Source organism: Micropterus salmoides, unplaced genomic scaffold, assembly GCF_014851395.1.
Source record: "Micropterus salmoides isolate LMB-PRFRI ecotype aquatic unplaced genomic scaffold, ASM1485139v1 Ms_hic_scaffold_16, whole genome shotgun sequence".
In the NCBI taxonomy this organism is placed as follows: Eukaryota; Metazoa; Chordata; class Actinopteri; order Centrarchiformes; family Centrarchidae; genus Micropterus; species Micropterus salmoides.
The window spans coordinates 20,020,032-20,043,536 of NW_024040707.1; the positions used below are offsets into that span (position 1 = coordinate 20,020,032).

Genomic DNA, 23,505 nt, shown 5'->3' on the forward strand with positions numbered 1-23,505 from the left:
AATACTGTATTATGTATTGTATTGTAGTGCAAACTGTAAGTATACACTTGATTTACCCAACAAACCAACTAATATAGAATATAGCAATTATAAATGCACACATTTTACACATGACTACCAGTTTACTCTTTATGTTAGGTGTTCACCCTGTGAAAACATCTGCTATGTCAAGTCTGAGAAAATAAACAACCTATGCCTATGCTATTTTCTTTTTAAAATGTAATTTGTTGAATTGCCTTTTTGACTAGTTATGACTCATTTATATATATTTTTTATTGTGAATTCAGACAAGCAATGTGTATTGGGTGGGTTTTCACACTGCCACCTCATTGATCACCTATTGGATTTCTGTAGCCCTGAATTCCTCCAGTGTATTGTGGCTTATGTCTGATCTTTAAAGCATTAATTAATGATTTATTAACATTAATAAAACCATTTATAAAAGGTGTATTAGAATGTGGTACCCAGTTGTATACATTTGAGAGGGGGAGGGACGGGCATCAATAGGGTTCCAGCACCTCTGTCACTTGACATAATTATCCACTGTTCAGAGATTTAACACTAACATAGTTTTCCTGCTGCAGTCATCTGCTTTAAACCATGAGGTCACAAGTCTGTTCTTCCCAATTGGAGTGGACAGTATGGACAGATCACCCAAGCCCACAACAGGAAGAAGATAGTATGGCTGATTCACATCTGATGTGTCAAAGTGTTTCACATACAGAGTGACTAACTAACTTTTTCCCCACGCCATATCATGTTCCTGTAATAGATGACTAGGCGTTCCTGTGGCCGGGGGAGGTCTTTTTGTCACGATGAGTCCATGATAGCCTGGAAGGCTTGTGAAGGCAGTGTGTAAAATTAATCCAGCAAAATACAGAGAAATCCTGAAAAGTCTGAAAGAACTTGGGATAAGATTTATTTTCCATGCAAGCCACACAGGCTCCAAAACAACAACGTTAGGAGTCCTGAAAATGGCCAAATCGGAGAAGAGAATTTGTGGTCGGACTTGAAAATTGCTGACTCTTGGTCACAATGCTATTTGACAGACTCGTCAGTTTTACAAAGAACAGGGGACAAATTGCAGTACCTAGATGTGCAAAACAAATACAGACCTGCTGAACACCCTGGCTGTAACTGCTGCCAAAAGTGTCTTTAATTGTAAAGACACTTTTGGCAGCAGTTACAGTGGCATTATGAGTCTGTAAAGACCCTCTAAGTCAGTTTTTTACACAATTAAAAACTGACTTAAAGAGGGTCTTTACATACGCATCTAATGGCATTTATATTTGTTCTTAATTTAGGCCAGTGCACACACTTTTACTTTGGCTTCAGATAATCTACTGAATCATTGTTGTACAACAATATGCATGAAAAGGTCCGTAGGGGTGAATACTTTTTATAGGCTTGACATGTCATGACCGAAATGTGGAAGACTTGTTTCCAGATCTGTGTGACTGTACATGAAGCAAGCACTGCTGAAAAAAGGTAACACATTCTCAGCAACTTAGACCACATGGAAAGAAATGTGGTATTCAGTCACAGAATAAACTCACCACGTTACGTTTCGAGTAAAGAGCAATGGAGAGCCTTCACTCTACATTTTAAGCATTATGCTGATGCTTACATCTGGGAGACATTTATATATTAAAAAAAAAAAAAAAAACTAAAAACTAAAAAAAAAAAGCTCTGACTGAAGACATCCCATCCCCCAAAATGTTTCTTCTTTTTTTTTTTTTAAACAGCCAAATCCTCATGTATTCATTCAAATATTTGGACTTAAGAACAGAACAACAATGTGCAACAATCCTGCTCTATCTGGTGCTTACAATACAGAGCAACAGTAGATGTTTCTAACATCATATTGTCAGTATTAGGGTCAACCACCATATGATTTAACTGTTTCTTGATGCATTTTATTGAACCACTGGTCAAATAAGCATTCAAGTTTGCATTATATTGTAAAAGGTGACTCTTTTTCACAAAAAAACCATACAGATAAACCTGTAAAATATATATTATATATATATATATATATATATATATATATATATATATATATATATATATATATATATATATATATATATATATATATATATATATATATATATATATATATATATATATATATATATATATATATATATATATATATTATATATATATATATATATATATATATATATATATATATATATATATATATATATATAATATATATATTATATATATATATATTAATGAAAAATATGATGATGTCTAATTCAAACTTCAAAATCAGCACATTGTATTTGTGAAACAGAAATCTCAAAATGATCTGAGGTCACTACATTGCAAGGAACTGCACCACTACTAGAACTTCATCTGAATAACTTCCCATCATTAACTAAAAGAGTCGACCTGCACAGTCACATGTGTTGGTACATTTACCATTGATAAAAGAAGACACACAGTCATAAAATAACAAAACATAAAATAATTTAGTTAACTTAACACTAGTCCTCTAAGACAATGACCTTTTCCCCCCCCCCGCCAACAGGTTTTGAGTTTTAATAAAAAGTACCAAGCCGTCTTGAGTTACTTTGATAAACTCCTAACAACAAGCTTTAAATAAAATAATGTGTTTAGCTCTTTGGACATCAGTACAGCCTGCTTCAGTTCCACCAAAAAAAGTCTCTGCAGCACCACATAAAAAAATTTTTGTGCCGGCTTTTTAAAAGTCTTTTGCCCAGTGTGTGGCATCCATTACTTGTCAGGAAACTCTTAACTTCCTAGCATTTCTTCACTTGGAGTCCCCCAGCAGATGCACAATGAGTTCATACGTTGAGAGGACGATGGCTGTGTTAGGGATTTGTCTAATTAGCTGTGGAATGAGTCCTCTATAAAAAGCTGCATAGCCTTCCTCCACTGCTACCAACCTCCCCGTCTGGAAGAAATACTTGTACTTGCTGCCTTCCTCGCGCAGCCTTGTCCGAATGACCTCTGTGGAGACGGACACAAAAAAATTATTAGGCATGTAAATACTGCCTCACATTATGCTGTGTTGCAAGATACAAACAATGGATACGCGTTTACCGTGTGGGTAGGCTATGCAGGATGCACAACCCTTTGAAAAAGCAGCGGCCAGCATCAGACTCAGGAAGTCTGATGCTCCTTTCTCCTTTTCACTATTCGGGGAGAACTGGCTCTTGGAGAGGTGTTTCTTCAGTGTCTCGTAGATGAGGAAGCAGATCATGGTCTCCGAGATGCCGGCATAAGATGCAGTCAGGCCTCGGTAGAAGCCCCGAATCCCTTCCATTTTGTAAACATAGCGAGCACACTGCAGTGCATTCATCTTCTTCTCTCCTTTGGCTCTAAAAAAGTCAAAAAGGTCAGGCTTGTTAGCGGGGGTTAAAACTAAGAACTATTTTAACGTCACCTATGTTCTTTTATTCATCAATCATGTAGTCTAGCCTAGGATTTCTTTATTGGGTAGAATGAGTAACTGCCCCTCCCAACCCATTCATAAAAGCAACCATTTTGTGCTGCAGGTGTTCCTTAAAAACAGGGTGAACAGACTTGTTCCTGTGACCTCACATGATACTACTGCTGTACTGTGGCAATGTAAATATAGACTCTTCTTCTGCACGAAGGACTTTGCGTCATCACTGTGCATTTGTTGAGCCAGGTCACACGCTCAGTCTCAGTGAAGGCGGGCTCTGTTAAAGGTTTCTATTAAAAGGTCAAATCATATCTCGAGTGCCTTTCCACCTGCTAAGTACCTAAAATAAGTCAGATTGTTTTACAAAGAAACACTACAGTCAGTCTGGGGCAGGTGAAGTTTAGAGTGTACACACTTTTTCTCCAGCTGCATTCTGGTCTTGACCATCCAAATAGGGTTCATCAGAGAGTTAGTAACGAAAGCTGAGGATGAGGGGGGAAAAAAGAAGTATGTTCAGTTATACACAGCAGTGTGACACAAGATACATTTCATCCCCTCAGTGCGGCTCATAACAAAAGAGCAGAAGTTTTTTTCTTGCACTCAAATTCACTGAAGGGAAACTACAGCGGGATCACACAGCAAGAGCATAAACATCTGCAAAATATAGTCAGATGTACATAAGTTACTTTTTTGAAGCACATATTGATTATTATCTAGATTTCTTTCTATGTTAACATTCTGTTATTTTAACCACAGACTCTAAAAATATATATTATATATAGAATATTAGCCTTAGATATAATATCTATGCAGGACACTGGACTGCATACTATTTTCTGCTGTTCATGTTATGTCCATTACATGTTTGTAACAAAAGGCTGAAGACTGCATACCTGCAATACCAGCAGAGGACATGTGCACCAGTCCACTATCAGGGACAAACAGCCCATTGAGCTTCTCTTTAGATTTTGAGTATGCAGCAAAGTAAATGGCTCTGAAACACAGAGAACACGCTGGTAAGAACTCGACGCGAAGGCAGATGTAAAGGTTAACACACCGTGCTTAAATATGAATATATTTATAATGTGTGATTTTTGAACAACTGGGAAATTATTTAAGTGATTCCATTTGGACTTGTGTTGGCCTTTGACAGAGTGCATCCAGACCAGTCTGTGCCTTCTCTCTTTGCTCAGCTTCTGGAACAAACCTTTACCACACCAGAATCGGCTGAATAAGCACTGGGCACCACAGATGCCCACAGAGCTGCTTTGAATGTGAGCCTGTCCAGGCTGGCCAGTGGAACTGAGGGGCAGTGGAATAACTGAGCAAAGGATCGTGCTCCGGCTACTCATTAACCATGGGGAATGTATATGTGATCATGACCTTTTCTCCAGTTTAACAAGGTCTCAAAGTCAACATTTTGTGGGAAATGTATTAGGACGGTTTGTGTTACGCTTAACAGTTTACTCGTATAAACCATGAGAAAACAGGACAAAGTAATGACCATTTGCTTACACTAAAAACAGAATAAAAGGTGATATTGAAACTTCACAAGGTGTACCCATGTAAGACACTGAAATTTCACAGACAAAGTGTAATCAGATCAATTATCATCAAGCTCTTCTGATAAGCATGTCTGTCAAAGACTGTGAAACTCAAATATAGTTTAACATATTTGTCTCAAGTTAAGAGACGGTTTAGTCAAATACAGAGGCCTACTCATGTTGACAGACACTCTAGTCTCCACAAACAGCTGATTCGCAGAACTCTTCAAGGCTAGAGGGGAAGTTGTTGCCACGACAATAGCTTCCTGTTTACAAAGCCAGTTTATGATTTTAACCATTAAAGCGAAAAATGTAAACATCCTACAGCTTCCTCTTTTTGTTTTCTTTGGTCAGCGACCATGGTATAATACATTCCAAGGTGTCCTGACACAACAGAATCTACTGCGAAATCACTACTTCGCTTCACTTTGTGGCCATCTGAACCTCTGCTTTGTTAATTGTTTTTGAAAAAAGGACACCTCCTGTACACCAAAAGACGGGTTTCATTTACACAAAGAGAAACTAAAACATGTAGTGCCGACATGAACTTCACTGTACCTTGAGGGGGCCACGCCAACAAGGTTCGGCCCCAGGCCACGGAAGAGTGATCTTGGCCCCTCTTTTTCAAGAATTGACCTAAAACAAAATTAAACAGCAATCAAATATCAAAAACACTAACATGTATTTAACTGAGTTTTATTCATATACACCATGATACATGTTAACCTGCCTCTACATATGTTACAGCAATGGTCTGTGTAGGAGTATTCCTGGGAGTGAGTGTGATAGCTCCCTCCTGCAATCATCCCAAGTGTTACGCCAGTCCTCTTCACTCGAGCCGGTTTTGCATGCGTTTCTTCACTGAACCCAGTGAAGTCCCCTCGGTCATGCATGGTATGTTGAGTCAGCCACATCCAAGAGTTTTTTTTAACTCTTTGTAGTTAGTAACCTTCATTCTCCAGATGACAGTCTGGTCTGCTTGGGGCCAAGCAAAGGGCGACAGTACGTGCAATCATTGCTGGTTTCTGTTACGCACACCTCAGCTCTCAAGCAGCGTTTACACATCTCCACTTCTTGCTCTCTGACACCAAACACCTCCTCAAACAATGAGGAGTTTAAAAAAACAACAAAAAAAAAAACAAACAACTGACATCTTTTCACCTCAAAGTAGTGTTCGAAGTAAAAAGTTTTCAATGGCTTGAGAATGGGATTAAGGTCCATAATAAATTCCTTGCATGTATTAGGTTAAAAATAAAGGATGTCTTGGAAAATTTATTTGCATCAGCTAATGTAGGTTGACAAAAAAAAAAAAAAAAAAAACCAAACTCACAAAAGAAATATTTGTTCTCCAAAAACAAAGACATTGCCTTTAGACATGTGTAACTTTAAAAACTTGCATCTACCGCCTGACACCAGTCCAGACCAGTTCAGTTTGTGGCCCCTGTCCTCTGAATGTAACATAACACTGACACAGGACCCTGGTTAAAACGTTCCCTCCTTCCCTTTGAGTCTGCTTGTAGTCTTCACCAACGTCAGCAGTCATATGGGCTACTTTCACAGACGCCACAAAATAAAATGATTATATTTTAAGGCCTAGTGGAACAGCTGGTTAAAGGCACTAAGTACAAGCTGGATATTGTGGACTTAATCCTCACTTTATGTAGGACAGGATTAGAGGCCTTCATTTAAAGACTACGAAAGCAGAAAGCAAGTGTTTTTCATGGACTACAAACATCTCAACCTCCTTTCCTCATGATAAGCACAGGACTTTATACAACTTATTTTGACAAATTTGTTATGTCAACACCTCAGACATGCCTGAACACAGAGGTCTTCCCAGGGTAGAATGTCACCAGCTAACAATTATGCCAGTCTCTACTCTCTACAGAGTAGTCCTGATAAACAGCCAAGCGCACCAGCTGTGAGGAGAGAACACTTTGTCCCTTTGTTTGCATGTAAAAGGAAGAAAAAAATGCCTCAAGGGGAGGTCCCACAATGCAGGGTGCAGCACTGGTTCTCTAACAACAGCATAAACAAACACCTTACCGTAGGACCTGCAGCAGCCCCGGTGTAACAGTCCCTGGCCGTATAACCCCAGTGCCGTTTAGGGTGCCCAGCTGGACCTGGAAGACTGGTCGGAGGGTGAGGCCAGAGGACTGCAACCGTGTCTTCAACACCTCCAGGGGGCAGGTCATGATGGCTCCCACCGTACCACTACAACTGCAAATTGGCCACACACAAAACAACATTATGAGTCTTGAAATGTTTAAAATCTTGCAAAAAAAGTAGGTGATGTCCCACCAGTCAATACACACATGTTCTGATATTTGTAAATCAATGGTTAACTTGCTTAGAGCACTGAAGTTTTATCATTTGCAAGTTCAGGCTCATTAGTGGTAGCGGTGGGGGTTAAAACTAACAACTAGTTTAACGTTAACATCTATCTTTTATTTATCAATCATTCAGTTTAGCCTAGGGTTTCTTTAATGGGTAGAACGAGTCACAACACCCCCAACCCCTTCATAAAGCCACCATTTTGTAATGCAGGTGTCATTTTATTATTTGCAATGTTACTCAAATCAGCCTTGACTGAAGAGAGTTCTTTCCCATCAAAACACAGCTGAGGAGGTACTGGCCAAGTGCACTGAACAATTATTGTCAAAGGCCAGAGTCTTGTTCTGCAGTGGAAATACACAGAGTTAACCCAACACATCTGGTGCACAGGGTTTTGCGGATCAGACGTTCTAATTGGAAAGAGTTGTTTGTCTGACAAGAGACTGTTTAAGATAGCCACCTTTCAATTTCAGCATTTACAATTCATTCTTTTAGTTCTTTAGAGCTCTCACTGATAAATCCTGTATTAAAAGTGTCTATAACCTTGTCAGTGACAATCTTAAAAGTCTGGAACAGATTAGACTAAGCCTATGTACAGTCAAACATCTTAACAAAGACAGACCTGACCTAAATGCCCATTCACTGATCATTAGTCATATATCCAAACGTATCTGATTTTGTGGGAATTATAGAGAAGAAATCATCCTCTGGTTATGGAAGATTTTTACATTGCATAACCTAAGCTGACAAACACACACCATGTTGTAATAATGTGTTGTGGCCATGACCACTGACCACAAAGATAAAAAATCCGAAGGAAAAGGTGCACGAGTGTGGGCCCTCTGAAAATGACAAGCATGTTGGTTTAAGTATTAGAGTTCAAGACATTGTTTAGACCAAAGATTGTCAAAACAAGCTGGGCTAGTTTTCTGAGTGATCCTTAACTCTGAAGGTAAACAGGCATTTTCTCTACAGTTCTCTCATCATGTTTTAAGACTGCCTATGATATGATTCAGCTAGAGTTAGACTTTAAGCAAAGTGGTCAACATTCCCATCATATTATTATAAATTTGACTGACTTTGCATTTCAAAAACACAGTTCTCGTGTGGAGTTAAATAAGTTAACCTCAAAGGCTCGTCGCAACATTTCAAGGGTAAATGGTGTCATTTTTAACAAGCCGCTGCTGTTTAACTGTGACCTTAACGTCAACTGGGAGCCATCCAGCTCGTCCTTTCAAAGTCCTACACATTATTCGGGGTTAACAAACACCACCATTCGGCCAGGTGAGCTGTTGGCATCGCTGGCACTAGCTATGGTTGTTGCCAAATTATGATTTCCGTGCACTGTCAACGTTACGTAAGACTGAAAGGTTACCTACTCTCGTGACTGCGCCATGTCGACAACTGGATACTAAGTGAACCACTAACTCGGTTTTGAATTAAGCATGACAAAGTCGGCTTTAACATCGCGTGTTATCTAAAACATCACGTTGTTAGTCGCAGTACGAATATGACCTTCATGATACAAACAACTAACAGAGATACCCTGCTAGCTAACGGTAGTTACCAGCTAGCAACTTCCGCACCGACGTAATGCCTGCGGATCTATGGAAATCAAGATGCTGTTGTCCAAGACAACGTTAGTGTTATATCTATGTTGAAAGCTAATACATGTTAAGTGCTAGTCATCATACATCATATAGTCAGCAAGCGAGGAACACAATTAAAAAGGACTAATGCCCACTTACTTTCGAAATATCGTGGTGTGTTAACGCCAGCTAACTATTAGCCCGCATTTACATGCTGCATGTATTAGCATGATGGCTAGCGGCTATTCAATGCTGAAAATGCGTTAAAATTATCGTATAATTTATATTTGGTTTCAGACAGCCTTGTCAAAAGTAGTAATGCAACAGTAGCAAAAAATGTGTGAAGGTCGCGTTGCCTCTTCATGTTACATTAACCTCTGAGTTATTAATACCGTTATTCTGGCTGTAGCTAACATTAGCATTGATTTGACTTAACTTACCCCCCAGCGAACAGATGCAGCAGCGTGTCTCTCTGGGCCATCTTTTTCCTGTCTCAAACAGCCACCATACTTGTGTTATGATCCTCTTAAAATCGCGTTTGTGTGAAAGAGACAGCGCAGGGCTGTTTTAAGATGCCGGTGTGCCGCAGCTCATCTAAATCCCAACCGGCAGGGTGACCTAAAGAGCTACTCAAAACTACGTCAGTGGGTTGGACGGGGGTGTTGTCCGTGACGTAGGCACACGTGTTTGTCACCTTGTGTCTTGTCCTTTTTCATGTTGTTGCATAAGTATTGCTAGCAGCAAAGATCCAAAAAAACAACACATTGAACTTCTGAGTCACCCCGGAACCTTCACGAGTTGCAGTATTGCAATATTCTTATAATTGCATTTATTCATAAATAATGTGATGCATGCAGTACATATTGTGAACAAATACAGCAATACCAAAATATAGAGCTGCAAGTATTGTAAACAGATATTGCAAAAAAAAAAAAAGAAAGACAAAGATGTCTGCAAAAACATTTTCTAAACCAAACACTATCTATTTTTGCACTTGTGAAAGTAGGCCTATAAGGCCAATAACAATGTGACATATCTTCTTTTTTTCAGCATTTTCAAGTTTTCTCAATAAAGGTCTGCTTGGAGAGTGGTGTAGGTGCAAACTGCACACAACTAATGCCACTGACTGGCTTGTTTTGATAACATATCCTGCAAAGGTCAACATAGGCCCCAATGGTACATTTTGATCTGTAATTATTTAATATTTATTACTACATGCAATAGTCTCCACAGACTTTCTATTCTACCTTTGTCTACCTTTAATTAGGCTGTTCATATTGTAAGAAACAGATAAAGGGAGATGAATATAAACGTTTTCATCAGGAAGATCAGAGAACAACAAAGACCTTGATTTTAACTGGATACGAATCCATGACTGGGAACCATGCCATGGAGGACGTGTGATTTTATGTGCTGTCCACCAGTGAGCAGTGTGTTAGAATGTAACTCCCGCTGTCAGTTACTGAGTCACCTTTATAGCACCTTGTTTTTCAGTATGTCTGTACAATAACATCTCTGCCATTATGTCAAAAGTCTTTTAAACCCAGCTGCACTTGCTTTATGTCCTCCTGCATGTGCATTTTAGATCCCACTGGTGTAGTTTTATGGGCGCTCTCAAATATGTCTGGGTTTCGTTGAAACAGCTGCTGAACGCGACATACACCCAAATGTGTGTGTGCATGTGCAAATAAACTTAGCTGAACCTAACCCTGTGCCAGACGATAACAGGGAATAAAGTGTATCAGTTTCTTCTCGGACTGATGCAGCAGTAAAAGAGGCTCAACGCCCCCCGCACTCCTCTCACCACTCCCTGACCCCTTAAGTATTGGTTTCCCTTAGTTCTTGGCTCATCTGCAGGTGGTGGTAGTTTTGGCGGCAATAGTTTGTGATTTTTCATTGTATGTATGATATTCATCATCTGAAGCTTGTTATTTGGTTGCATTTTCACAGAATTTTTCCTTCTTTTATGCACGAGATAAATAATTAGAAATAAATTGAATGTCTGCATGAAAATCACTATATTGCACTTGCAAGAGCAAAAGGGAAGCATATGGTGCAACACAGGTTGTTAGCATTTAGCTAAGCGCTAAAGGAGTCACATTTACAAATTTTAGCAGACTAAACAAGTCTAAACATGCAACTGATTGCAGTGTCTACTATATATTGTGTGTAGAATCACATCACTCACTTTCATATTCAAAGTAGAATTAGTAGTATTCAAACATAATTAAATTGTGCCCCCACATCTCACTGACTTTCAGAAGGGAATGAGTTCCTTTCTGGAAACGACATTAAAAAGAGGGTCCTGTGCTTTTTATTGACAGAAAGTTAGTGGTCTAAGGATTCATCTTCTTGAAATAAATGTTCTCCAACGACTGTGTGGTGTGGCTAAAACAGGATTGCTTAGTTGTGTTCAAGTATTAGTCTCATTCAGCTCAGATAACTGGCTTTAACTACAAATTTCAAAGGTGACTGAAGACTTCTACATGGTCAATACTATGTAGCCTATGTGGGTGTTCAAATTCACTGTCTACCCTAATCTTTGGTGTCAGTTTCTCTACGCAGTGAAATGGTTACAGTAGTTGGAGACTGATGCGACAGTGAGAGAGAGGGGTTAAATCTCAGGCTGAGAAGCAGCTTTCTGTTTTTATGCAACACCTACAGTATCTGGAACAAACTCCCCAAATCTAACTGCAATTTTTATTCTCCTGTTTTATTTTACCTTATTTCTATCTTGTATTTTATCATACTCTTTAAATCCTAAGTGAATGTGTGTTTCTATTTTCCTTTTGTTTATTTAATTCCCCGTTTGCCTTTCCATGCCATATGTAAATACTTCTGAATTGCCTTGGTTGTTGAAAGGTACTCGCTTGCTTTGCCTTGAGAGGTTAAAAGGCCCTGCACATCGACGCAGGGGTTTAGTTATTCTGGCTGATTAGACCGGTTATATTCAATGTCTCAGTAAGCAAGCGTGAACAATGCCAAGAGCCCGAAACCAAAGCAGCTAAATGGAATTCAGCCATCATAAATTTTATAATTTACACCTTTGCGCTCTCTCCAGTCACATTAAAATGTTTTTTTTTTTTTTTTTTTTAAAAAGCACTGGAATTAAAGATTTTAATCTTGATAGTAACAAGGTACCTCAAAATCTGTCATGTAGCCACTATATTGTAACAATTTTCAATTTAGATAAGACATTCATTCCTCCTCCGGAGAATCACAGAATATGGATAAGGTAACGACCATCTTGTACTACCGTATCAACTCCATCTAATGTAATTTCACTTTTCAAGTTTACAGCATTTCATCATTTTGCAAAATACCGCAGCTAATATTTTTTCCATCTTTCACAGTAGATTGCTGTACAATGCAAAACACAGTAGATACTTTGAAATAAACTTTAATAGATACTTACAAACAAATCTACAACAAGTAATACAAATAAAAAGGAAACTGCAAGCAAGGAAGCAAGGTGGCACAGTGTGTCCACATCAGCAGAGTGCTGAATAAGGACCACGTCTGCACATTTAAAAATCCTAGAGTCAAGAAGTCTATGATATGGCATTTGACAATATGTTGGCAATCTAACCTTTTAACATTTGTGCAGCACTTTGTGGATTGTCTTTTTCTGTCATAGTGCCTTAAATCTGAAGTTTCTCTCCTTAACATGTCATAAAACACAAATAGTACATCAATGGTTCTCAGCTATGTGCCATTGAGACCCAAAAGTAGCATTTCTTTCCATTTCAACGAACCACTTCAGTGGCCATTTCATTGGTTAGTTTCCATTCTCCGCCTGAATTATGTGCAAACCCCGTGAAATCTGTTGATAAGAGACTGGTTGAATTAAATTTAAAAAAAACAAAAGAAACCCCAGTACTCTTGACTACAACAGCATGTGGTTCAAAACTACTGCATTACAAGGAAACATTAAAAAAGAAAAATGACGTGATTGTATAGAGAAAGATTTCCTGCTGATGCATGCTACAAATAATCACAGTGACATTATCCTTCCGTTAAAATTCCTGCTGATGATGTTCTTAACGGATGCCATATTTGTAAGCAATGGGGCACACTTCCATAAAGCTGTGAGTGGTCAGAACTGCCACAGTGCATTCATCCACACTGCACTACAGACTCACTATGGAGTGGTCAGCATCTCCTTTCTGTGTATGGCATTTTTTAAATTCATAATCCATTTAAAAACCACAATTTCTAAAAGCAACTAGTATTTCATGTCATAATTCTTAGTTTGAGTGGATGTTCAGGTTGATGTGTGTATGTGCTGCCACCTTGTGACCAGATACTGGCAATGCACTTCTGCACCAATGCTCCAGGTTTAGCTTAACTTCTATCACACACACACACTTGTTTTAGCACAACCAATAACATTAAAATTTAAAATGGCTACCTGATAGAAATTCATAATCAAAAAGTCCAGAGGTCACAGCAGAGATACGGACCACATGTGCCACATTAACTTACAAACCGGAGGGGGTACACCAACATGGTGACCATCTGGATCAGCTAATGCATAGTGCTCAGTGATTCCTGATTTTATAAAGTTAGAGAATACAATTGCAAAGAGTCATAAAAACAGGGTAAGAAACTCAAAAAAGGAGTCCAGCCACCGACACAGAAGCATACTTGAAGGCTGAGTCAGTCCTGGAGGCTTGAGCAATGCTGTCAAACGGGTTCAACCCAAGAAGGATCCCAGAGAAACATGGAGAAAGAGACCGAGTGTCACGTGACTGTCAGCGCAGTCATTGGTAAAGCAGGTAGTTCTTGAGAGAGGCCGGCAGGGGCAGTCTATGGATTTCACTCAGACGGTCTCTTCCTAGTGCCACCCTCACCGAGCGCCTACACAGGTCCATCAGAGAGAGTGGTTCAGCTGTGGGGAGGGGGAGACAAGAGGTGAGGAAGAGCATATTTAGTGTGTTAGCGAATCTCATTTCAGGAGTGTGTAAATGTCAAGCCTTAACACAAATCTGAGAGATACTGTGTCATGTCCATTAAATGGATAGGCACAATACAATAAAATAATGCAAACAGAGGGGGAGTGACCTGCTATTAAAAAGGGAATGGAACACTATTATAACCTTTATCTTCTACTGCCATGGAGAACACAATAAAAGCTTGTGGGAGATAGTCATTCTGAGATCATTCGCAAAGATCTTTGCATCCATTCTACCCATTTCTGCTTTGAAATATAGGAATTAATTGCAATAAATCTAAAATCAAGATGTTGTCTCAGTGTGTGCAGGTTCCATCAGAGGAAGGAAATTCAAGGAGGAGGGATGAAATAAACAACATCCTCAGAGGTGATATTAACACATCTGTAAGGCAGTGGCTCAATGCAAGACAGTTTTAACACTCCTAACGTGATTGTCATTTTGGGTTGGCATCTTGAACAATTTTGTAATACTTTATGAAATTATTCATTTGTATTCTATTAGGTCAAAGAATCTGAATATATTTTGGTACAATTGTCAATGTGTGCTACAGACATTTTCTTTGGCTTTCAACACATATGTTCATTATCCAGCCTTGTTGATATTTACCATTAGTTTGGTAAGTGAGCCAGAAAAAGCAAGAAAAAAAAAAAAAAAAAAAAAAAAAAACTATTTTACTTGCAGCCATATTTTTTAAGCTGCAGTGCCAACCCTGCATACTGGATCAACAGGACTGACTACATATTGTGAGACTAACCTTTAACATGAATGTATAAGATCATGGACTTCCCACCCTCTCTACATCCAACAGTAAGAGAAATGTCTTAACTAATAGAAAGTGTCTGCATCTGTAGCGCTTCTTTTACGCAGGCCTAAACTAGGTCAAGAGATCTGAGCTCTACATAAAAATCTAATGAGCACAGAGCACTTGGGACATGTGGGTAGTACAACATGTTTCAATAAGCACCTATGTTTTCCTCATTTAAATGGGCCTGACCCTTTCACCATGGAATTATTGGCATTAATCCAATTAGTATCCATTCTACACTTGTCTAGGGAGGAAAACAAACAGCTTGTCTTTTTTGGTCATGAGCATGTTTTTAAAGCAATAAACACTGACATCTATATTGGAGGTGCCACAATCTAGTTTGAAGACAAAGTCAAAGTACAGTTCATGACAAAAGCTAGGGCAGGTTACAGTGAGATCACATATTTTCTCTGGTGACTCCTTACTAAGATTAGGACACATCATCATTCACATATGGAGGACAAAGTGAATGAGGGATACAGTTAAATATTAATTTATGTGATATGAAGCACAAGGCAAGAACAAAAATAGTTGTGTTCTCACATGTACCGCTTTACATAATACTGATTTAAGTAACCCTGTCTGCAGTAAATGTCCTGCTTCGACAGTGTGACAAACCCTGAACGGTCACACCTTTGTTTATTGCATTAATAAATGGCGCGACTGGTTGTGTAAGAGCTGTATGTAAGACATCATCATAGATGGCAAAACTGTTTCTCAAGAGGGAAAAGACTAACAGAAGTATTTTTTTTTGCACTTACGATCAAGTCCATTTATGTACCGGATTCGTATTTCACAATGTCCCCACACGGCGCTCACCACCGGGTACAGCTTCCTGCCTTTAAGTCCTCTGAACGCCACCCCTAGATAATGTCCATCCACTATGTAACCCAGCGTCCCCTCATCCATGTCCAAGACTACTAAGAGGGAGTCTGGTATAATGAAGGTGTCGTCTGGCTCGAGGAAGGCTGGGTAGCTTTTTCCTGGGTGATTTTTGCCGTCGTGGTAGAGTTTACTCCTGCACAGGTCCCAGCCCCACGACTCAGCGTTGCTTCCTACCAAAGCTGTGTAGCCCACAGAGTGTAGCGGGGCATCAATTGTAGCCACTCCAACCACAGCGTGCGTGCCCCTTTGACGCATAGCCCAGCTGATCTCCCACACGTGCAGTCCCCTTGTATAGCCAACACGTCCCCGGATGGCGTCCGTGCTCTGCGCCACAGGGTGCCTGTGAAACACCAGCTTGTTGTCATCCTTGACAAATATGTTCAGTGAGCGGTCATCGTTGTTCCATGAGTTCTGGACCTGAACGTCCATGCTGGCAGGTGGCATGTCGAGCAGCAGATCCAGTCGAGATGGCTTGGTCCGACTCAGGGCCTGTAGCTCCAGCTTCAGGGGGCTGAACGCCGGATCCCGCATATCAATGGTTTTAATGCCACCTGGGACTTTTTGCCCCATGCTCTGGGTGGTTATAGCAGCTCGTTCCTTCCTCCTCCCCCCTCCTCAAAATACTAATGGGGGGAGTGTTCAGCCTCAGACCCTCTCCTCCACTGTTCTTCTGCAACCCAAGAAGCAGGCGTGTGCTCCTGTGTCACTAGATGTAGACAGCGAAGGTCAGACCAGGGGTTGTTTGAAGCCTACCTGGGGAGATGAGGCGAGATGAAAGCAGATTACTTTGTTTTCATTTTTAACTAATCAGCCATCTTTCTGTTTGGACCGAACATTAGCATCCTACAACACAAGAGCTAGCTAAACAAAAAGGCACAGTGTCTATCTTTTCATACATACATACATACATACATACATACATACACACACCCCCCTTTTATAATGACATCACACAGCATTTACTGGAAATTTTACAGTGCATGTTCACATTTAAAAAGGAAAATTAACTCAATGTTTTAATGCGATTAATTTGGTAATCAGTGGGCAACAACTGATATTAGCTGCGGGGCTGTTAAGTGGCTTTCTCCTCATGTGATGCTTGGTGTCTGGAACAAAGTAAGCAGTGTACCATGACCTAAAAAAAATGTAAACCAACATACCAATTAGTACTGATAACATTTTTATACAACATGGATCAGCTGATCACGGCCTCACTGGAGCCTTAGTGAAGATGGTAAATACTTCAATAACAGTGTGCCGTATTTTACTATAATCTAAAGTCCAGAAAAGTCAGACAGTAGCAGGACTGTACAGCATATATTTTTCTCTACCTCCCTACCTCTTCAGTATGATATCGAGCCAACTAAGACTAATGCTGCGTTCCAGGCAACTCAGACCTGGGAAATTTCCAACCTCCAACTATCCTGGAACGCCACCTGAAGTCTGGTGGCGTTCCACAAGAAGATTCCCTACTTGTGAACTCGGATAAAAATGTACCGACTTCACTAGTAGCAGCTGAATTACGTCACAAAACAATGTCAGCGCCCATGGAAGCATAAGTTGTAAATGGTAAACCATAAACTAAAAAAAAATAATTATAGCTGTTAATTTAAATTAAAATACATACGGTCATATAGTTCTGCATGTACCATTGACGTAGAAATATGGGGGGGTGGGAAGAGAGAAAAAATATATTCTGATTCCAGCGTCTTAAATGTGAATATTTTCTCGTCTCTTTACTATTCTGACAAAAAACTGAATGCTGAAAACTGAGCAAACAACTAATCGACAATGAAAATTTGTTAGTTGCAGCCCTATAGCAACCACACTTAAGGTGTCTGCTTAAATCCCTAAATTTAAAAAACAAAGAGCAAAGCAAATGCATTCTATTTTTCCAACTGTGCTACCCACATATAACATTATCCAACAGTGCACACATTGTGACACATAAAGCACATAAAGTTGCGCTTTAAAGCATTCTGTTGGGTTAATTCTGCATTTGAGTAATCCAACTCTATGTAGAGGAAAAATAAAAAAAAACAAACCACCTGACTAGCTGTAATGAAGCTGGGAGAAATTCAATTTGCATGATTAGAACGCAGAGATGGGGACTCGAGTTTGAGGATTGGACTCATGTCGCACACAGTGACTTGAGACTCATCCTCAAAAGACTTCAGACTTGACTTGGACTTTGTGGTAATTGATGAACATAATCATTTACGTCCCGCTGGTTGCCATCACGTTAATTATTAATGATGGCTGCAAACATTACATTGATCATGTAATGTTACAATTTTATTTAGTTAACGTTACACATGGTTTGATTGTGTGTTGACTTACAGTAGGCTAGCTAATAAGCTGTCAAAATTGCATTGCACATTACATGTTTGTGATCTGTAAGTGAAAAACAGGTTACAGTTACAGAATCCTTATAGCTATGCAGTGTTATAAGCAGCCTGGATTGAACGCAGCAGGTGATACAATGCTCATTATAATCATGAGTGACTTGAGACTTTTCTTGGACTCTAGCTCAGAGACTTGTGAGCATCTGTTAGAATCTCACAGATGCGCAATCTCACAGATAAGCAATCATCTAAAAATAGTTAGGACCAAACTGCCCTATGTGGCATCACCTTAAGACAACAATGGTACACCTACAAAAGACAATGAAACATGTCAGTGATATATTCACATTCATTAAAAAAAATAAGCACATCAAAGGATTTATTCAACATCCTAGATCACTTAAAATGTGCAACATGCTACCTTGATCCTGTTCATCATCATCAGTTCCTAACAGTTTATAAGACATTAAGTTCCATAAAGCAATAGTTCTCCAAATGGGGTCTGGGAATACCCAGGGGTCCTTGAGGGGGGTTCCAGTGGGTCCTCAGCAAGAAGGGGAATAATTGATGGTCATAATTCCATCCGCAAGTAACACGACAGAATGTATAACTATTTGGGTCATGGGTTTCACACACGTTCGCAAAAACCCTATCAGATGGGGGACCCTGGGACAAAATCTTATCAAATGTGGGTCCGTGGTCTAATTTGTGTCAGTTTAGGGGTCCTTGATGTGAAAAAGTTTGAGAACCACTGCTATAAAGGGTTTAGAGCTCTACAGGCGTAACTGGTAAACACTCATGTTATGTGCTCCTTTAAGTGACTCAAACCTGATTTGATTAGTTGTCCTCAATTTTACATATTACTTCCTCAGCTTTTCTTGATAATGCAGAGTCAATCCTAGAATGTATAAAACATGATGTTGCCAATTTCAACCACTTATTAAGCAGCAACAAAACAAACTGACAACTAGGGACTTCTCCTGCACAAAACTTGAAAATCATGTCCTTTTTCTGGCACGCGTACACAACCATAATTAACCATATTTGGTCAAGTGATAACCATAAAGGTGTAAATAAATAATCTTAAAAAGGAGAATATAATAAATGATTTGGCTCTATGCATTTTGAAATGCCATCTAATACGGTTGGTTTCTCAAAAGCTAATTAACATGAAAAGCAGCGCTCAAGTAGAGGCCCTCCATCCACATTACTCTGCTACTATTCCCACAATCTCCAAAAAAAAAAAAAAAAAAAAAAAAAAGGGAGGGGAAAAACTCCAGCCATTTATTATATGGTTGTCTAGTCAGAGGCAACAGGAAAAGCAATAAAATGTCTGGTTAAAAAAAAGAAAAAGTTCCGTCGCGTTTGAGGGAGACGTAGCCGGACCACAGCTCATGTGAGGCAGAAACCGTTTCAGAAAATTGAAAATGAAAGCCTGATAAATACCTGCTATGCTTCACTTCCACTCCATCACAACAGACCACAGCCAGGCCAGTGTTTCATAGTGAAAACCCCATTTGGTCCGATACGTCACACTGCGAACTAAGGATCAATATCCAAAAAGACATAATGTGACTTTTTGTGGGCGCAGGTGTGACTACTGCTGCTCTTTGGTCTTGGTCCTTCTGCCTGTGCTGCAGCTAGCCTGAAGAGCGCATTGTGTAATGTGGAAAACTGTGCTGCTGGGAAGGCCACTCTAATTGAATTGTAGACAAGAGTTCATTGAGAAGTGCTTTGGCTCTTATTCTAATGCAAGTAAACAACCATTTAAATGGGTCATGTCTCTTCAGTGATTGGAAAACAGGAGGGAAGAAAAAGCAAGCAGCGGGTGGCCAGCATCTGAATGTAAACAATCTCCTTTTCAATGCCTGTCCAGTATTCAAGGAGAGTGAAACATGTTAATTTGCACACTTTGAGCCAGGGGTTTACCGTTCCCTCTCACTGTGGCAAAGGGCCACCTTACAGCGCACACAACATGTTCAACTAAATCAAAACTAACAGAACAATAAAAAGGGTCTTCCCACATTTACCTTGGACTTCAAAACAAACATACCCATTAGTAGTATAAAAGGTGGCTTGTGGTAGGATATATTTGGGCTGGGAACCTGGCCTGGTCGGGGTTCCTGGGCCCCTGGGTTAGTTTGGAGCTTATTAAAATGCAAGAGGAAGGGCTTGCTGGATTTGCTGAGCTGAGGAAAACACTTGTCTCTTGTAAGGCCCAATATAGACCAAGCCCACCTGAACTTCAGCCCTAGCCTGTTTGTTGACCTGAGTACATAAAGCTCAAGGTTTACCAAAGACAAAGTCATCCATCATCCATTGTACGGCTACAAAGCTTGGATGTGTTATGTAGAAAAGGGTTTCTGAATATAAAAACAGTCTGACTTTTCTATGTCCTATGATGACACAAACTGAAAAGTGACATCTTTTGTAGTTCTCTATGCAATTACCCTTTCTTTGGTGTAATTATGTATGCTACACTCACTCAGTGCCAGTTTATTAGGGACACCTTACTAAAACAAATGCAGTCTATTACAATAGCGCTGCAATAAATCCTTTCTTAATAAAGGCTTTAATGTTAATTTTTTGTTGATTGCACTCTTTGGAGGGTGTAGTTTATCGTGCTATTGGGCTGTATGACATTAAACAGAGGTTCTTAATACAGCAGCAACACTTAATGGATTAGTTGTCAACTATTAAATTAATAGCCAACTATTTTCATAAACAACTAATCACTGAGTCATTTAAGAAAAAGACAAAAATCTTCTGATTTCCGCTTATTAAATGTGGACATTTTCTGGTCTCTTTAATCCTCTATGAGAGTAAACTGAGTATATTTGGGTTGTGGATAAAACAAGACATTTGAGGATGTCTCCTTGTACTCCGTCACAATTTTCTGACATTTTTTGGGCCGAACAGCTTATCGATTTATAAAGAAAAATGATCAACAGATTGATCGATAATGAAAATGCATCTCAGAATAATGCCATCCAAGTAAAACTTTATTTATATGGTACCTTCTTTAAAAAAAAACAAACAAACACAATTTGCATCAATATCAAGCACAAAAACAAACAAGAACATTATAAAGTCAACGCACATGCGACAATAGAAATCATATCGCAACCTGACACCACCCAGAGCACACTATTGGAACTGGATTTTAAATGTTGTTTGAAACAGTCAGCACACTCTGCTGATCTAATGGGAGGGGTGGGGGCTGGGTGCTAGGACAGCAAACGAACTGTCGCCTTGCGTTCGGTGCGTGGATAGCAAACAGATTTTGGTTGGAAGGACCTAAGTGGACACTCCGCCATTTTTTGAGCTTTGTAGGCAGGAGCTAAGCCACATAGTGCCTTATAAGTGATTAACAGAATGTTAAAAATCAATACTGACCTTCGCTTCAGGAGTGATGTGCAGTCTATGACCAGTCCTAGTTAAAAGCCTAGCTGACGCATTTTGTATAAGCAGAAGACCAGGGCAGTTTGACAAAAGGAAGTGAAAAGGCATTGCAGAAGTCAAGATGGGGAAAAAAATAAGGCATGAATGATGCGTTTTATATGAGGAGCCAGAGGTGATTTTCTGATTTAACCAGTTTTGGTGAAATGGTTTAAGTTTCCCCCCAATTGAGGGTCACATATGAAACGCCAAGATTCCTAGAGTTTGGTTTGACACAGGGGGCAAGTGGGCCAATATACTGGAAAATGACGTAAGACCCAAAACCCATGGTTCATTTTCAGGGCCAATGGTCAGAAGTGCAGTTTGGTCAAAACTAAGTTAAAGATGGAAGTTTAGCTGTGATAAATACCGGTTGTCACTAAACAGTTGTGGAAAGTATCTGGGTTGTTAAAATCATCTGGTTTTACTGAAACATAAAGCTGAGTGTCTTCCGCATAACAATGATAGAGTATAGAACTGATTATATGGCCCAAGAGAAGCATCTACAAAGAAAAGAATGGGCACAAGGACTGATCCCTGAGGCACCCCAATATAACAGCAGGGCAGATGAAGTCACATAGTTACCCAAGAGTTAAGTTAGAGACCAAAAACCATCTGTTTGACAAATGACACAAACCACTGGAGGGCTTTCCCTGAGATACCAATGCAACTACTTAATCTGCTGATGAGGACGGAATGGTTGATGGTATCAAAAAGCAGGCTTACACCAGGTAAGCAGAACTAAGATGGAGTCGCTCCCCCTTGTCGACCTGCACAAGGATGTCATTTGAAACTCTTAGGCAGTTTCAGTTGGCTACGTGTTTTAGGAAAGCCTGATTGGAATTTACCAAATATATTCTTCAAATAGAGGAGCTGCTCAACAAAAAGTTTTGCAAGTACTCTGGAAATGGAAGGTCATTTTGAAATGGGTCTGAAACAGTTTGAAGTCAATAGTAGCCTACCACTAACTAGCTTCCAGAATGACCATAAAGTTGAATAAACGCCTCTTCAAAGCCGTTTCGACAAAAACAGAAAACTTGTTGTAACCTTTATGAAAACACAACGTATAGTCTGTTGTACTGAAGTGCATTAGCCCAAGTTATATTGGCAGCGGAGTGCATGTAAGTAGGCCTTCTGGACCCACAATAGCTTGTCATGCTAGCTAATGTGAAAGCAGCCTAATCTTCACAGAAGCTCTCGTGGGCCAAGCAGCCTGTGTGCCCCTGGCTGAAGGAACGTCCGCGCGTGAATCAAGCGTTACTGACAATGCTTTTGTTCACCTGAAACTCGGTCGCATCCGAAACGTTTGTTACACAACAAGCAGCACGACCCGTGTTAGCATAAACAGCAACACAACATGGCTAACGTTAGCAAAGGGGCGAAGACAAGAGACAAAACAACTCGTGGCTGCTTCTAAACTGGACGTTTGGGAAGTGCCAACCTTTCTGCGGGTGTTGTTTTCGATATCTAATGTGTGACGTAAAGATGAACACAGAAACCGTAACAAGCGCTTCGGCAGCCACCATATGAGCAGAAAACAGGGGGAGAAAGGGGTAAAGAGCACCTACCAAACAAACCTGGTAACGCTGTGAGGCAGTGAAACAGCAGAGCGGATGAGACCGGGAGAGGACTCAGGCTTCACCTACTCCATCGTAGCTTTCCGTTTCCTTGTCGTCTTACCTTTTACCACTTCAGGCTGGACATGAATTAGGTGAACTGGTGATGGCTGCTCTCTAACATCACTCGCGTCACGTGGTAAAATGCTCCCAGCTGCTACGCTAGATTAGGACCTCCCCACTGACTGACTGCAACCCGAGCGACATTGGCTTCATTTGTAAATTAGTTTATGCTTTTTTTTATTATTCATGGGACATGTTCAAGCAATTTTGCACGCATGTGAGATTAAAGAAGATAAATCCCCTTTATAACAACTGCTCCACTTACTGTTACTGCTATAAACACATTTAAATTTACTGTTGACATGTAGAAAGGATGTTTTGTAAAATTTCAGTGATTTCATTATGCTAAAAAGCCATTGTGGCAGCTAAGAGGTTATATTAATATTTCTTATTATTATTATTAGTAGTAGTAGTAGTATTTATTATAGTATGATGAACAAAAAAGTATTATTGTAAATTGTAAGAAATCGATTGAGACTATTAAAAGTGCTCTTTTTGACACAAAGT

General features: G+C 39.7%; 2 protein-coding genes across 4 annotated transcripts; both read right to left on the reverse strand.

The window, feature by feature from the left end:
- Window positions 1-2,240: 2,240 nt before the first annotated feature.
- slc25a33 (solute carrier family 25 member 33) lies at window positions 2,241-9,514 on the reverse strand. Its single transcript, XM_038722778.1, has 7 exons — window positions 9,332-9,514; window positions 7,015-7,188; window positions 5,527-5,604; window positions 4,318-4,418; window positions 3,840-3,906; window positions 3,079-3,356; window positions 2,241-2,985 (listed from the first exon to the last, which is right to left on the reverse strand). The coding sequence occupies exons 1-7, from the start codon at window positions 9,370-9,372 to the stop codon at window positions 2,786-2,788; spliced, it is 939 nt and encodes a 312-aa protein (XP_038578706.1). The 5' UTR covers window positions 9,373-9,514; the 3' UTR covers window positions 2,241-2,785.
- Window positions 9,515-12,275: 2,761 nt separating this feature from the next.
- On the reverse strand, window positions 12,276-23,057 carry spsb1 (splA/ryanodine receptor domain and SOCS box containing 1). Of its 3 annotated transcripts, none has more exons than XM_038722782.1 (3): window positions 22,888-23,057; window positions 15,413-16,285; window positions 12,276-13,782 (listed from the first exon to the last, which is right to left on the reverse strand). In XM_038722782.1, exons 2-3 carry the CDS (start codon window positions 16,104-16,106, stop codon window positions 13,655-13,657), a joined length of 822 nt encoding a protein of 273 aa, XP_038578710.1. In that variant the 5' UTR covers window positions 16,107-16,285; window positions 22,888-23,057; the 3' UTR covers window positions 12,276-13,654. The 3 variants fall into 3 exon arrangements, with proteins under 3 accessions (XP_038578710.1, XP_038578708.1, XP_038578709.1); XM_038722780.1 differs by having other exon boundaries at window positions 15,413-16,289; XM_038722781.1 differs by having other exon boundaries at window positions 15,413-16,289; window positions 22,897-23,055.
- Between the last annotated feature and the right edge of the window lie 448 nt (window positions 23,058-23,505).